The sequence below is a fragment of the Sinocyclocheilus grahami genome, unplaced genomic scaffold (assembly GCF_001515645.1).
Source record: "Sinocyclocheilus grahami isolate Dianchi unplaced genomic scaffold, SAMN03320097.WGS_v1.1 scaffold1819.1, whole genome shotgun sequence".
In the NCBI taxonomy this organism is placed as follows: Eukaryota; Metazoa; Chordata; class Actinopteri; order Cypriniformes; family Cyprinidae; genus Sinocyclocheilus; species Sinocyclocheilus grahami.
Genome location: NW_015506998.1, coordinates 196,027 through 210,585, shown reverse-complemented (window position 1 = coordinate 210,585; position 14,559 = coordinate 196,027). Strand labels below are relative to the sequence as shown.

Here is a 14,559-nt window from a genome sequence, read left to right as displayed (position 1 = left end):
TTCAAAAGTAGCATTCCTATCAAACAGAATATCCCTTTAATGCTTTCTCTAACATAATCAAGAAAAAGTGTTTTTTTTAACACTTAACGGAAACGTTAGCACAGTAAACAGTATTGACACATCTCAGCTTCACGTTTAGTTTCAGATTCAAAAGTAACATTTGTTTGCAAAGTTCTAAAGTGGAACGTTCTCATGCTGTCTAAACGCTGTTTTTAAAACATTGAAGGCTCGGAACTTTCGAAACGAGCAGGTAAGAAGTAATGGGAGCGATAGGAGATGTTTTTGTAAAGTGGGTCAAATAAAGAAAGCGGCGTTGTGTTCCGGAGCTCGGGAGTGGGTGTATCTATTTACATTACTATATTTACATTTGAGTCTAGTGAAATTGTTTAAGAGATGAATTATTTAATAAAAATTAGGGCTGTCAGTCGATTAAAATTTTTAATCTAATTAATTACATGATGCTTCGATTAATTAAACAAATTTGGCTGTGAAAATAGCCACACAATATTATTTAAAGCTATTTTCGTGTTAAATGAGAACGTATCAAGTAGAGTTTTATTATTGTAGCTTTAGAAATATTTTATTTGATTCAACATAAAATTTATTACACATATTTAGGCTACAACAGCCGAACATAATCTATAATTTGAGAAACGTCTCAGTATTTTTTGTTCATACAATGAAAGTCATTGGTAACCAAAACTTCAAAATACATTCTTTTATGTTCCACAAAAGAAAGTAAGTCATTCAGGTTTGAGTAAATGATGACAGAATTTAAATTTTTTTGGGTGAACTATCGCTTTAATGTTTTTATTATCATTATTATTATTATTATTATTTTAAATAAGAAACTAAATCTGCCAGCAGGTCTTCATGAGTCATTCATTCGAACGGCTGATTCGTTCAGGAATGAAGTAAACGGCTCTCTTATGAATAGGCTTTGAGTCATTGATTCACACGATTCGTTCAAAACGCGGATTCATTCAGAAACCAAACAACGCTGTGCTGCTCGGAGACGCGAAACAATTCTGCTATGGCTTTAAATGTAATATGTTCTCTGCAAAACTGAGCAAAAACATGATATTGTGTTTAAAATATAACAATATTAACTTCTTATTTACTGAACTATTGAATAAAATCGCATTTAAACTTGTGATATTCAGGACAGAAACGGCACTCGTCTGATATTGCTCTCCCTGCTCGGTGTGATATCAATTATCATATGATATAAATATGAGACAAAAACTCATACAGGGGCTTTTTTACTCCAATATCTTGCGTTTTAGAGCATAACTTTGTTTATGGAGTTGGTGCCCTGCATCATATTTGTCAACAGTCAACTGTATAAACTAAGATGACGTACAGATTTGGGAGGCGGGGCCAGTGCGTTAACTGCTTTGGAAAACATTGATCTGTTTGTTTGAGCATCAGCATCACTGGCTCAACCAGCGAATTGTTGCAGATGTTGGCTTGTTTCTGTTTCTCATCATGCAGCAGGTCGGCATCCTCCATTGAGAAAGAAGCTCTCCTGATGTTGCAGGGTGGGAATCCTAACATGATCAGGATCCTGGGTCTGTACAAGGGCCGTGTGGGCGAGGGCCGAGGGCTGCTGATGGAGTTCATGCCCAAGGGTTCGGTGGCCGATCTGCTGCAGACGCTGGCCGGGCCGCCACCGTGGCCTCTGACCTTCCGCATGGCGCACGAGATCAGCCTGGGCATGAACTTCCTCCATCATCTGACTCCTCCGCTCCTGCATCTGGACCTCAAGCCCAGCAACGTGCTGCTGGATGACAGCCTCAGAGCCAAGGCCAGTCCGCTTATATGTGACCCTGGACCACAAAAACAGTCTTAAGTGTCAATTTTTCAAAATGGAGATGTATACATCATCTGAAAGCGGAATAAATAATCTTTCCATTGATGTATGGTTTGTTAGGATAGGACAATATTTGGCCGAGATGCAACTATTTGAAAATCTGGAATCTGAGGGTGCAAACAAATCTAAATATTGAGAAAATCATCTTTAAAGTTGTTCAAATGAAGTTCTTAGCAATGCATATTACTAATCAAACATTAAGTTTTGATATATTTACGGTAGGAGATTTACAAAATATCTTCATGGAACATGATCTTTACTTAATATCCTAATGATTTTTGGCATAAAAGAGAAATGTGTAATTGTGACCCATACAATGTATTGTTGGCTATTGCTACAAATATCCCCCAGCGACTTAAGAAATAATAGTGCCCTATGAAGTGTTTTCTCAAATTCCGTTTTATTTTTCTTCACGTTATATTTTCCCTTTTCATTTTTCTGGATTCTGTTTGAATGGTTTAATTGAGTTTTAATAATCAAAAAAGGATGTCTAATCAGTTGAATGAATAAAACTTTATCAATTTAATAATTTATTACATTTTTAACAATAATAACACCCTATGAAATGTTTTATTTTCTCAAATTCAGTTTTATTTTTCCCGAAATTCTGTTTACCTTTCTCATTTTTTTCTGGATTGTGTTTTAATGTTTTTATATATATATATATATATATATATATATATATATATATATATATATATATATATATATATATGATCAGTTGAATTCATAGAACTTGAACAACTTATAATTTATTAATTTTCTAAACAAAAATAGTGCACTATGATTTTTGTTTTTTCCAAATGATGTGTTATTTCCCCTAAAATTCTCTTTTCCTTTTCTCTGGATTCTGTTTTAATGGTTTAAATTAATTTTAATGATCAAGAAATGATGTCTAATCAGTTGAATTAATAAAACCTTAACAATTTCATCATTTATTTACCTCATAAGAATCATAGGGCCCATATGAAATGTTTTATTGTTTTGTGAAGTTCTGAGTTGTCAGTTGTTTGTCAAATTTTCTGGATTCTGTGTTTTATGATTTAATATTAGAAAAGTTAATTCGGTAATCAAATCAGCTGTAACCATTTAAGTAATCCTTTAATTTGTAATTAAATCGTTTGCAGTCACTGCACAACAGAGATTTACGATTAAATTAAAACAATTTCTAATTGTGTGATATTCCTTTAAAAACTATTATTTTTATTATTACCACTACTACTTTGAGGAGTACATTCTACTACTATTCTACTACAACACAGTGTTATTAAATGAATTATTTCAGCTCTACACCACTTCTTTCAGTTGGATGGAAATGTAATTCAGGTCAAAATGTGGCATTTACATGAAGCTTTGTCATTTCAGACCCTTGTTTAAAAAAACACGTTTGTCACTTGACTCAACAAATGTAATATCTCTTTTAGAATTAAAATCTGTGTCCATATCAGCTGAAGCTGACAGATTCCCTGTAAGCGTGATTATTAGTCCCCTTTGAGCTACATTCACATTGTCTTTGAAAGCAGTGTGTGGAAGAAGCCCAACGCATCAGACTGTATTTAACCCTCTCTTTGTTTCTGTGTGTCCTGCAGCTCACAGATTTCGGTCTGTCCCGAGTGGCTCGAAGCGTTTCTAGATGCTCCGGACAGAAAGCCGAGGACGAGGGAGGAACGCTGAGCTACATGCCTCCTGAAGCGCTGCAGTCCGTCAACTACAAAGCCAACAAAGCCTCCGACGTCTACAGGTAACCAGAGGAGCATCGGAAACACTGAAGCACAGTTTCTTTAAACATGTTCTTAACCTCACCAGTGCTGCATTTATTTGATCAAACATACAGTGAACAGTGAAATATTATTACTATTTAAAATAGCTGTTTTTAGTGCTGTCGCGATTCATCGATTCTATTCGACTATTCGATTAAAAAAAATCCCTGACTTCATTTTGCTCGCGTCGACTAATCGGCAAAATCCCGGAAGTGCCGCATTTCACAGACGAGAATCCATAAAACACATTATTAGACAGTTTACCAAGGCTGCATGATATATTAAAACAACATAATTAAGCATAATTGTGAATTCACAAACGCTACGATTTAATTAAATAATTAAATGCGATGCCGTTCTAATACAGTATATGTGCTTTAATTATTTACATGCGTGTAGGTTAAGTACATGCGTCACACAGCGGCTCCGTTCACAGGAACTGTGATCATTTACACGTGTGGAGCGTCTCAAACTCCATCTCTGCATGTTGTTGTGAGTTTGGGTTTATTATAACGTTCATCTGGGAACGCAACATGCACCATTTCATCAGATTTGTAAGGCAAATCATTTATAATTCTACACAAACACAGGAGAATATATCGCGGTTTCAAACCCTCACTCTGAGTTTACACGTTTTGATGTCCACATATTCTTTTAATTACAGTGGCTATAGCATTTCTGTCCTAAAGAAATGACCACATATTAAAGATTAAGAGGACAGTTGAATGAAATGGTGCTTGGTCAATATTAAACAAGTATTAGATCGCACAGTAATGTGTAAAAACAATCATCAGGCCGCTGGCGCCCTCTGCAGGCCTTTGTTATAATGTGTACTGTACATTAGCTCTATTGTTTATAATACATTATGTATTTTAACAGTTTTGTTCAATAAAACCATATGATTTCTTGCATTTGATACTTTATTTGAACTAATTATTATTGCCTCATTGCTGTTATATATGTATTTTAAGTAATTTTAAAGGCTATTGTTCACTTACATCTATTTTTATTATTCACTCAACTTAAAAATTATTATAATTATAGGGCACTATGAAATCGGTTTTATTTCCAAATTCAGTTTTGTTCCATTTTCATTTTTCTATACTCCGTTAATGTTTAAATTAAAATTTATTAATCAAAAAGCCTGTCTAATTAATTGAGTTTTACAGTTTTATCTTTACCAAATTCTGTTTTCCATTATTTTCTGAATTCCATTTGAATGGTTCCAGTAAATTTGAATAATCAAAAGCATCTCCAATTAATTGATTTTATTTAGAGTATAATAGAGTTTTTATTATTTTATTTTTTTTCAGAAATACTGCATATTTACATTTTTCTCCTAAGTAAATTCTGGTAAATAACATTTCTGATAAATACTCCTTTAAAAAGTGTTTTTTGATTATAATGTTATTATTAGTAGACTAGAACACGTGGATATGTTGTCATTCTTACACTATAATACTGAACTTGCACTCTATGTTGCTTTTACTTTTGCTTTAAAAAAAGGATTTCACAGAAATTTGGATTTCATTTGGTTTAATAAAATATAGTTTAATAAAATATTCTTAAATAAAATTGTTGATTTTTTGTGGGAAATTAATCGTTTAGATTAATCGATTAATTAGTCGATAGATTAATTGGAATAAAAATAGTCGTTAGTGGCAGCCCTAGCTGTTTTTTGTATGTGTTAAACTGTAATGTATGTCTGTGATGCGCAGCTGTATTTTCAGCATCATTCCTCCAGTCTTCAGTGTCACATGATCTTCAGAAATCAGTATAATATGCTGATCTGCTGCTCAAGAAACATTTCTGATTATTATCAATGTTGAAAACAGTCGTGCTGCACAATATTTGTGTGGAAACTGATACATTTTATTTTTCAGGGTTCACAGATGAACAGAAAGTTCAGAAGAACAGCATTTATTTGAAATAGAATCTTTTCTAACATTATAAATGTCTTAACTGTCACTTTTGATCAATTTAATGTGTCCTTGATGAATAAAAGTATTAATTTCTTAAAAAAAAACTTTTAAAATGTTAGTGTAAGTCCTGTGTGATGTTGAAATGCCAGTAACTTCTCATTAATGAGTGAATGTGCAAAGATTTCAAAGGTTTGAATGTTACCGTATTACTACAATAATGCCCTTTTTTATGAATTTATTAATTCATTGAAATGTCAAATTATACAAGAACTACAGCAAACCAGTGTAACACAATAATATTTTTTATCAATATTTACAAGAAATTGTATTTGAATATATCACTATATCATACTATAATGTTATATTATATATATCATTGTCATTATTATTATATTTTATCATTATTATTATTATGAAATTTATAGGAACATAGCTTTTTGTCGATCCACTGGTTCACATTTAAAAATATGTAGCAAAAATAGCAGATGGGCTTTTTGAGAAAGCAAATTCGTTCTCTGCCAGCAGGAGGTGCTCTCGGAACTGCAGAAATATAGTGGTTTTCCCGGTAACCGCGGTGCACAAAGCTGACGTGCAGCGCTCAAGTTTATTCAGTGAAATCGTAGCCTTTTGAAGTTTAATCGTCATATTAATCCATATAGCAATTCTTGTCTTTCCGTCCCCAAAGATAATTTAGACTTTTTGTACCATTTAAGAGTTTGCGTGGCCTTAAATGTAAACAATTTAACTGAAGACGTTTTAAGGACCCGCGGAAACCCTAATAAAAACATAGTCCAGTGCAAACATTTCTGTCATGCATTTGGCAAAAAGCTTTTGTTGACTATGAATTTTACCTTTGAAATTTGAGGCAAGTGCAACTCTGGCGTCCCCGTTGTTTGTGAGCAGTGGTGTGATGGCGATTTAAATAAAATACAGATTTCCAAACATATGGGTATCCCCTTGAACTTGGTAAAAAGATAATCTGTTTACCATCTTGACTTGAAAATACTGTTTTCATGGTCAGTTGTTCATTTATTATTTGCTAATGTTTATGAATGTTTACATTAGAGTGCACGTCTTACTACGCTGAAATTAATAGAGAAGCGGCTGGAAACTAGCGACCTCTCCTGGTCGGAGATAGTATTAACATCATAAACTGAAAGCAATCTTTACGTGACTTGCTTTTCAAATGGTTTAAAATGAATCATCGAAGTCTAATATGATCCAGCGGGCCATACTTAAAGACACTGCGGGCCGTATACGGTTGCCCGTATAGTTGCCCATCCCTGGTGTAGGCTATATACTGTATTCTATAAACAGTACCAGTCAAAAGTTTGGACACAAGAATGAGAAGTGTGTCCAAACTTTTGACTATACTGTACTATAATATAGCCTACACATAAAGAATATCGGCCGATATATCAGGTTTTTTTACTCCCTAATATCGGTATCGGCATCACTCCCCAAAAAACCCATATCGGTCGGGCTCTAATCAAAACTACATGTTTTTAATACAAATATATTAAATTTACTTGAATAAACTTTTACTTTGAGATGAAAAAAAAAGATCAACAGTGTGAATCTGCAGTGCTTCATCAAAAGCTGTCAGACATGGACTTCTCTTTCAAACTCTCTTACCTTTTTCAAATTAAGATTAGTTGGTGTTTTGGGCTGTTGTTCATTTGATATAGTTTATTTGTCATGTCAGCTATGTCGTTTATAATGACTTTGTGCATGCATATTCACATTTACTCACAAAATTCAGTCCAAAAATAGGCTAAGAGGCTCAATGTATCTTACAGAAGCAATCTGAGACAAATCTAGCTAATGGAGATATATATATATATATATATATATATATATAAAAACATAATTTGAAGTGTGTAGCCACAGTTCACTTCTGGGTCAAAAATGACCCGAAAGTGTTAAAATTTGATTTAAATGAATATACCTCTTAAAAATAATATTGCGATGTTATTTTCTTATGATTTTTTTTTTTTCATTTTTATTTTATGTACTACTTCAAAACTGGCTTGAATGCAAAAGTTGTTACATTTTAGTTTAAATGGTTATATCACTTAAAAATATATATTTGTAAAAATCTGATTTTTTTTTTTAAACGATGTGTATTTCAATAGTCTTAATTCTTAATAGTCAACATTTTTTCTGTACTGAAAACAGTATTTTTTTAAAGAAAATTTTATGTACTGCTTTAAAACTGATCCGAGTGCAAAAGGTGTAACAATTTAGATTAAATGGTTAAATATATTAAAAAAGTATTTTAAAAAAATCTGAAAATAAATAAATTATCGTTTTAATCCTTATGCAAAGATTTTTTCCTGTATTAAAAATGCAGATTTTTTTATGTACCGTTTCTGAGCCGATCAGACGCATGTACTCGTTCGTGACTGAGATGAAAATGTGATAATCAGTGTTTTGTGAATGGTCTGCTCTGCAGTTTCGGCGTCCTGCTGTGGTCCATGGTCACCGGGAGAGCGCCGTACAGCGGTAAGCGTTCTTCAGCTGCTCTCTGGTTCCCGTCCGCACCGGTGTCTCACTCGTGTCTGTCCCGCAGACGCTGGGTCCAGTCTGGTGCGCTTCCGGATCCCTCAGGGGGACAGACCTGACCTGACGTGCATAGACCGCCGCCAGACTGAGGGTCTGGATGATATGGTGAAGCTCATGACTGAGTGCTGGCATCAGGACCCCGACAGCAGACCGTCGTTCCTCTGTGAGACTCGAACCCGATCCCTTCATCATGAGAATCAGCCTCGACGTCTTCTCACCGCACTGTCTCCTGTTTTCAGGTTGTGTTAATGAGACGGAGAAGATCTTTAGTATGCACAAGCACGGACTCAATGAAGCCGTCTATGGTGTTCTGAAGCTGCTGGTACAGTTGATTTTTTTGTTGTATTCACCATTTCCGTCAAATGATGGAACTAAAATTGGTTGCGAATGGCGTAAATGCTTAAATATATCCAAACGCCAGTTTGCAAGAAAAAGAAAATTCACTGAACCCTTATTTGTATCCTCAGTTAACCCTATCTTTTCTCACACGCAGGATAATGATGATGATGATGATGTCTGTTCCGGTTTGAGATCAATCCAGATCAGCCACAAACCACTCAATGGTATTAAATCTTGACTAAATACAGATATATATATATTATATATATTTATATATATATATATATATATATATAAAATCCAATAACAAAACATAACACAAACTAATAATATTATCTCAGTGGTACTAACACAACACAGTTTTGTTCTGTTTCCATAAAGGAAGCATGTTAAATGTACAGAAATCCCTTTATGAATTGGTATTATTTTAATGGTTTGAATCTAAATCAACCCATGTTATTCTGAAGAACAGACGTGTTTATCATCTGGAACTGCTTTCCTGTTTGTTTTGGCATCATCATCAATCCCTCTTATTTTACAATCACCATGCAATCGATTCCTGATGGATAAAATCAAGTCCTGCTCTACTGTATTAATGAACATTATGGACGTTGAATGTGTTATGAAGCTGTTTAGTCTCTTTGATCATCTTTGTGTTTCAGAAGCTGGTGCTCAGGGCTCGTCCTGCGTCACTGGACCGCCTCCTAAACAGGTATCTCATGCAGCTTCTGTGGAAAACTAATTATACTTAAACTTGATTACAATTCAAATCTTAACACTCTTAACTAATTAAAATAAATTAGCATGATTGATTTAATAAACATTACATTGATTTATTAAAGCAATAAGCCCCGTGAAGCCGTGGTTTACAGTGAATTTATAACAGCTAAGGTTGTTAGGCACGACGTGAAGCGGAGGTTACTGCTTTTATAAAACGGTTACTCCATATACGTAGTAAGGTTTCACAAAATAAAACAGAGCAAATAAAGTGTAATGATATTAATAAACACAGTGTTCTTCCACCAAACAATGTAGCTGCTCAGAAACAGTTGTGGTTGCTACAAAGTGGTTGCCGAGCAACACAGAAGTAAACAAAGGTGTGTGTTACTTTGTAGCGTCATTTACAACAGCTTCGAACGCGGCTCAGCCAATCAGAATCAAGCACCGGAACAATGCAGATTTTTTTATGTACCGTTTCTGAGCCGATCAGACGCATGTACTCGTTCGTGACTGAGATGAAAATGTGATAATCAGTGTTTTGTGAATGGTCTGCTCTGCAGTTTCGGCGTCCTGCTGTGGTCCATGGTCACCGGGAGAGCGCCGTACAGCGGTAAGCGTTCTTCAGCTGCTCTCTGGTTCCCGTCCGCACCGGTGTCTCACTCGTGTCTGTCCCGCAGACGCTGGGTCCAGTCTGGTGCGCTTCCGGATCCCTCAGGGGGACAGACCTGACCTGACGTGCATAGACCGCCGCCAGACTGAGGGTCTGGATGATATGGTGAAGCTCATGACTGAGTGCTGGCATCAGGACCCCGACAGCAGACCGTCGTTCCTCTGTGAGACTCGAACCCGATCCCTTCATCATGAGAATCAGCCTCGACGTCTTCTCACCGCACTGTCTCCTGTTTTCAGGTTGTGTTAATGAGACGGAGAAGATCTTTAGTATGCACAAGCACGGACTCAATGAAGCCGTCTATGGTGTTCTGAAGCTGCTGGTACAGTTGATTTTTTTGTTGTATTCACCATTTCCGTCAAATGATGGAACTAAAATTGGTTGCGAATGGCGTAAATGCTTAAATATATCCAAACGCCAGTTTGCAAGAAAAAGAAAATTCACTGAACCCTTATTTGTATCCTCAGTTAACCCTATCTTTTCTCACACGCAGGATAATGATGATGATGATGATGTCTGTTCCGGTTTGAGATCAATCCAGATCAGCCACAAACCACTCAATGGTATTAAATCTTGACTAAATACAGATATATATATATTATATATATTTATATATATATATATATATATATATAAAATCCAATAACAAAACATAACACAAACTAATAATATTATCTCAGTGGTACTAACACAACACAGTTTTGTTCTGTTTCCATAAAGGAAGCATGTTAAATGTACAGAAATCCCTTTATGAATTGGTATTATTTTAATGGTTTGAATCTAAATCAACCCATGTTATTCTGAAGAACAGACGTGTTTATCATCTGGAACTGCTTTCCTGTTTGTTTTGGCATCATCATCAATCCCTCTTATTTTACAATCACCATGCAATCGATTCCTGATGGATAAAATCAAGTCCTGCTCTACTGTATTAATGAACATTATGGACGTTGAATGTGTTATGAAGCTGTTTAGTCTCTTTGATCATCTTTGTGTTTCAGAAGCTGGTGCTCAGGGCTCGTCCTGCGTCACTGGACCGCCTCCTAAACAGGTATCTCATGCAGCTTCTGTGGAAAACTAATTATACTTAAACTTGATTACAATTCAAATCTTAACACTCTTAACTAATTAAAATAAATTAGCATGATTGATTTAATAAACATTACATTGATTTATTAAAGCAATAAGCCCCGTGAAGCCGTGGTTTACAGTGAATTTATAACAGCTAAGGTTGTTAGGCACGACGTGAAGCGGAGGTTACTGCTTTTATAAAACGGTTACTCCATATACGTAGTAAGGTTTCACAAAATAAAACAGAGCAAATAAAGTGTAATGATATTAATAAACACAGTGTTCTTCCACCAAACAATGTAGCTGCTCAGAAACAGTTGTGGTTGCTACAAAGTGGTTGCCGAGCAACACAGAAGTAAACAAAGGTGTGTGTTACTTTGTAGCGTCATTTACAACAGCTTCGAACGCGGCTCAGCCAATCAGAATCAAGCACCGGAACTCTCCGGTTTATAATTACATTTTAAATAAATTGTGAAAAATTGTATTTCTCTTACTAATTGTGCTCATAAAGCGCAACTGTCAGCTCATACTTTTTACAAAGACCTTCGTAGTATATAAACCAGAACATCACAGTGTGATTCAGAGCGGTTTAATTATTCATATTATTACATTTTCGGTTTACTTGTTAATTGTTTTTAAAGGTCTTGACTATAAATGGATATAAAAATGTATTTTAAAAATATTCTAGTTCTAATCTATTCTAATTCTATTATTTAAAAAGTACTTTCCCCTTTTAGACTTGCATTCTATTCATTTACTAACTGCATAGCAACACCTTAGCAACCACCCTTGGTACCCTAGCAATCGCATAGCAACAACCCTGGGTACCCTAGCAACTGCATAGCAACACCGTAGCAACCAACTGGTGTACCCTAGCAACCGCATAGCAACACCTTAGCAACCGCCCTGGGTACCCTAGCAACCGCACAGCAACAGCCCTGGGTACTCTAGCAACCGCATTGCAACACCATAGCAACCACCCCGGGTACCCTAGCAACCGCATAGCAACAACCCCGAGTACCATAGCAACCGCATAGCAACACCGTAGCAACCAACTGGTGTACCCTAGCAACCGCATAGCAACACCTTAGCAACCACCCTGGGTACCCTAGCAACCGCACAGCAACAGCCCTGGGTACCCTAGCAACCGCATTGCAACACCCTAGCAACCACCCCGGTTACCCTAGCAACTGCATAGCAACACCCTAGCAACCGACCCAGGTACCTTAGCAACCGTATAGCTAAACCCTAGCCAACCGCCTTAGCAACCACCCCAAGTACCCTAGCAAGCGCATAGTAACACCCTATCATCTCTGACAGACTGCATTGCCTTCAAAACATTTCAACTTTAAGCTTTTAAAACAACGTTAAACTTCAAACTATTTCAGACTGAAAACCATCAAACTTAAAACTTTTTTAAACTTCTTAAACTTTTCAAACTTTTTCAAACTGTCTGGTCCGGCTTTCTCAAGCCAACTTAAAGTTTGTCTTGACGAACTATTTGATCTAGTTATTAATATTATTACATTTTCGGTTTACTTGTTACTTGTTTTTAAAGGTCTTGACTATAAATGTATATAAAAATGTATTTTAAAATCTCTAATTCTAATCTATTCTTTAAAAAATAAACGTTGCCCTTTTAGACCTGCACTCTATTCATTTACGAACTGCTTGTGGTCTTAAAAAACTAACACTAGCTTCTCTAATCTTTTTGTATTCTGTCTATTTGTTTTCTTTTTATCTATTATATAATAAAAAAACCTTGCTACGTGTGCAGCGTTAAGCTAACTGAGACTTGTTCTAGCACTTGTGTATCATTGCTCTTTTGTTGAGTTTGATTGCTTCTGTTGTCCTCATTTGTAAGTTGCTTTGGATAAAAGCATCTGCTAAATGACTAAATGTATCCACCTGCCAATATATCGTCTGAGGATGTGTATTAACTAATATTTTGTCTTGTAGGAAACAGCTGTCAGTAACACAAAACCCACAAAGACAGGTAATCTGAGCAGCAGAGATGCATTAGGATGATTTCGATGCTTTGTTTGGTGCTGAACGCATCTGTGTGTTGTTGTTTCTCACAGAATCATCTCCTCGTCCTGCTCCGCTGGTGACGCCTGTCAGAAAAGCACAGGTCTGAAACAAACACTCAAACACATACGGCTCATGTATCACTGACCTCTTCTGTCCTAACACACGCTGTGTGCTTGTGTTTCCTCTCACAGCGGCAAACTTCAACACCAGGTCAGTTTTACACGGCTTCATCTCACTCTGAATGTAGCTGACACATTTAATGATAAACGCTAACTTGTAAGCGTATATAAATAATGTATACATCTTAATTAATTCAAATAATGCAATAGAAAAATGCACCTGTCTTCTGATCTGTACACTATTAACATGGAGGAAAACCAAGACTGAAGTAGCACCTCAGCGATTCTTTATTTGCAATCCTTTCTTGATTCGTACATACTTTGATGAATTATTCATCTCAGTTCAATTGTGAAGAACACAAATAAATAACCGTCTTTGTTGATCATCATGCACCTGCAGAACAAATAATTACGTAAGCTTGTTTCTGCTACGGAATAAAAAATAAAAAAAGGTAATTGCAATTTTTTTAATCTTGCAATTTGGACTTTTTTCTTGTAATTTTAAGAAAATGTCAGAACTGCGGGATATAAACTCCTGATTGCAAGAAGAAAAGTCAGAATTTTGAGATTTTATATATATATATATATATATTAGTGCTGTCAAACGATTAACCGCAGCCAAAATAAAAGTTTTTCTGTACATAATATATGTATGTGTACTGTGTATATTTATTAAGTATATATAAATAAACACACATGCATGCATATATTTAAGAAAAATATGTTACGTTTATATATTAAATACATTTATATATTATATACATGTAAATACTAACGTGTAAATGTTAAAATGTAAATATTTTTAAAATATATGCTGTATGTGTGTGTATTTATATATACATAATAAATATACATGATAAACACACATGTATTATATAAACAAAAACTTTTATTTTGGGTGTTTAATCGCGATTAATTGTTTGACAGCACTAATATATATATATGTATGTATATATATATACAGGTGCAACTCAATAAATTAGAATGTCGTGGAAAAGTTAATTTAACTCAAATTGTGAAACTATATTAAAAACTGTTTTAAATAAATTCAATGCACACAGACTGAAGTAGTTTAAGTCTTTGGTTCTTTTAATTGTGATGATTTTGGCTCACATTTAACAAAAACCTACCAATTCACTATCTTAACAAATTAGAATATGGTGACATGCCAATCAGCTAATCAACTCAAAACACCTGCAAAGGTTTCCTGAGCCTTCAAAATGGTCTCTCAGTTTGGTTCACTCAGTTTGGTTCACTAGGCTGGGGGGAAGTCGTGGCCTAATGGTTAGCCATTAACCAACTCAAGCTTTACCTATAGGTTTTGCATACAGAAAATCTATTTTTAAGACCACTATTTTTTTGCATTGTGACATTTTCAAGACCGTTAGGTTTATTTAAACATGATCCAATTGCCAGTAGATACCGCAATGAATGATAATGAATAAATAAATAAATGTAAAAATAGGTTTCATAACTTTAATGTGAAAAA

The 14,559-nt window shown here is 35.1% G+C and overlaps 1 protein-coding gene across 1 annotated transcript; it reads left to right on the top strand.

Moving 5' to 3' along the window:
- The first annotated feature begins 1,439 nt into the window (after nt 1-1,439).
- LOC107572835 (receptor-interacting serine/threonine-protein kinase 3-like) lies at nt 1,440-13,202 on the top strand. Its single transcript, XM_016259266.1, has 10 exons — nt 1,440-1,807; nt 3,463-3,614; nt 8,011-8,060; nt 8,128-8,283; nt 8,360-8,442; nt 8,614-8,683; nt 10,851-10,900; nt 12,880-12,916; nt 13,002-13,051; nt 13,143-13,202. The coding sequence occupies exons 1-10, from the start codon at nt 1,463-1,465 to the stop codon at nt 13,200-13,202; spliced, it is 1,053 nt and encodes a 350-aa protein (XP_016114752.1). The 5' UTR covers nt 1,440-1,462.
- Nucleotides 13,203-14,559: the final 1,357 nt, after the last annotated feature.

Bases quoted from the DNA above. Each gene is read 5' to 3' on its own strand.
- LOC107572835 (XM_016259266.1), top strand. From the start codon at position 1,463: ATGTTGGCTTGTTTCTGTTTCTCATCATGCAGCAGGTCGGCATCCTCC. The intron at 1,808-3,462 runs GCCAGTCCGCTT...TGTGTCCTGCAG, and splicing joins ATGACAGCCTCAGAGCCAAG to CTCACAGATTTCGGTCTGTC. The intron at 12,917-13,001 runs GTAATCTGAGCA...TGTTTCTCACAG, and splicing joins CACAAAACCCACAAAGACAG to AATCATCTCCTCGTCCTGCT.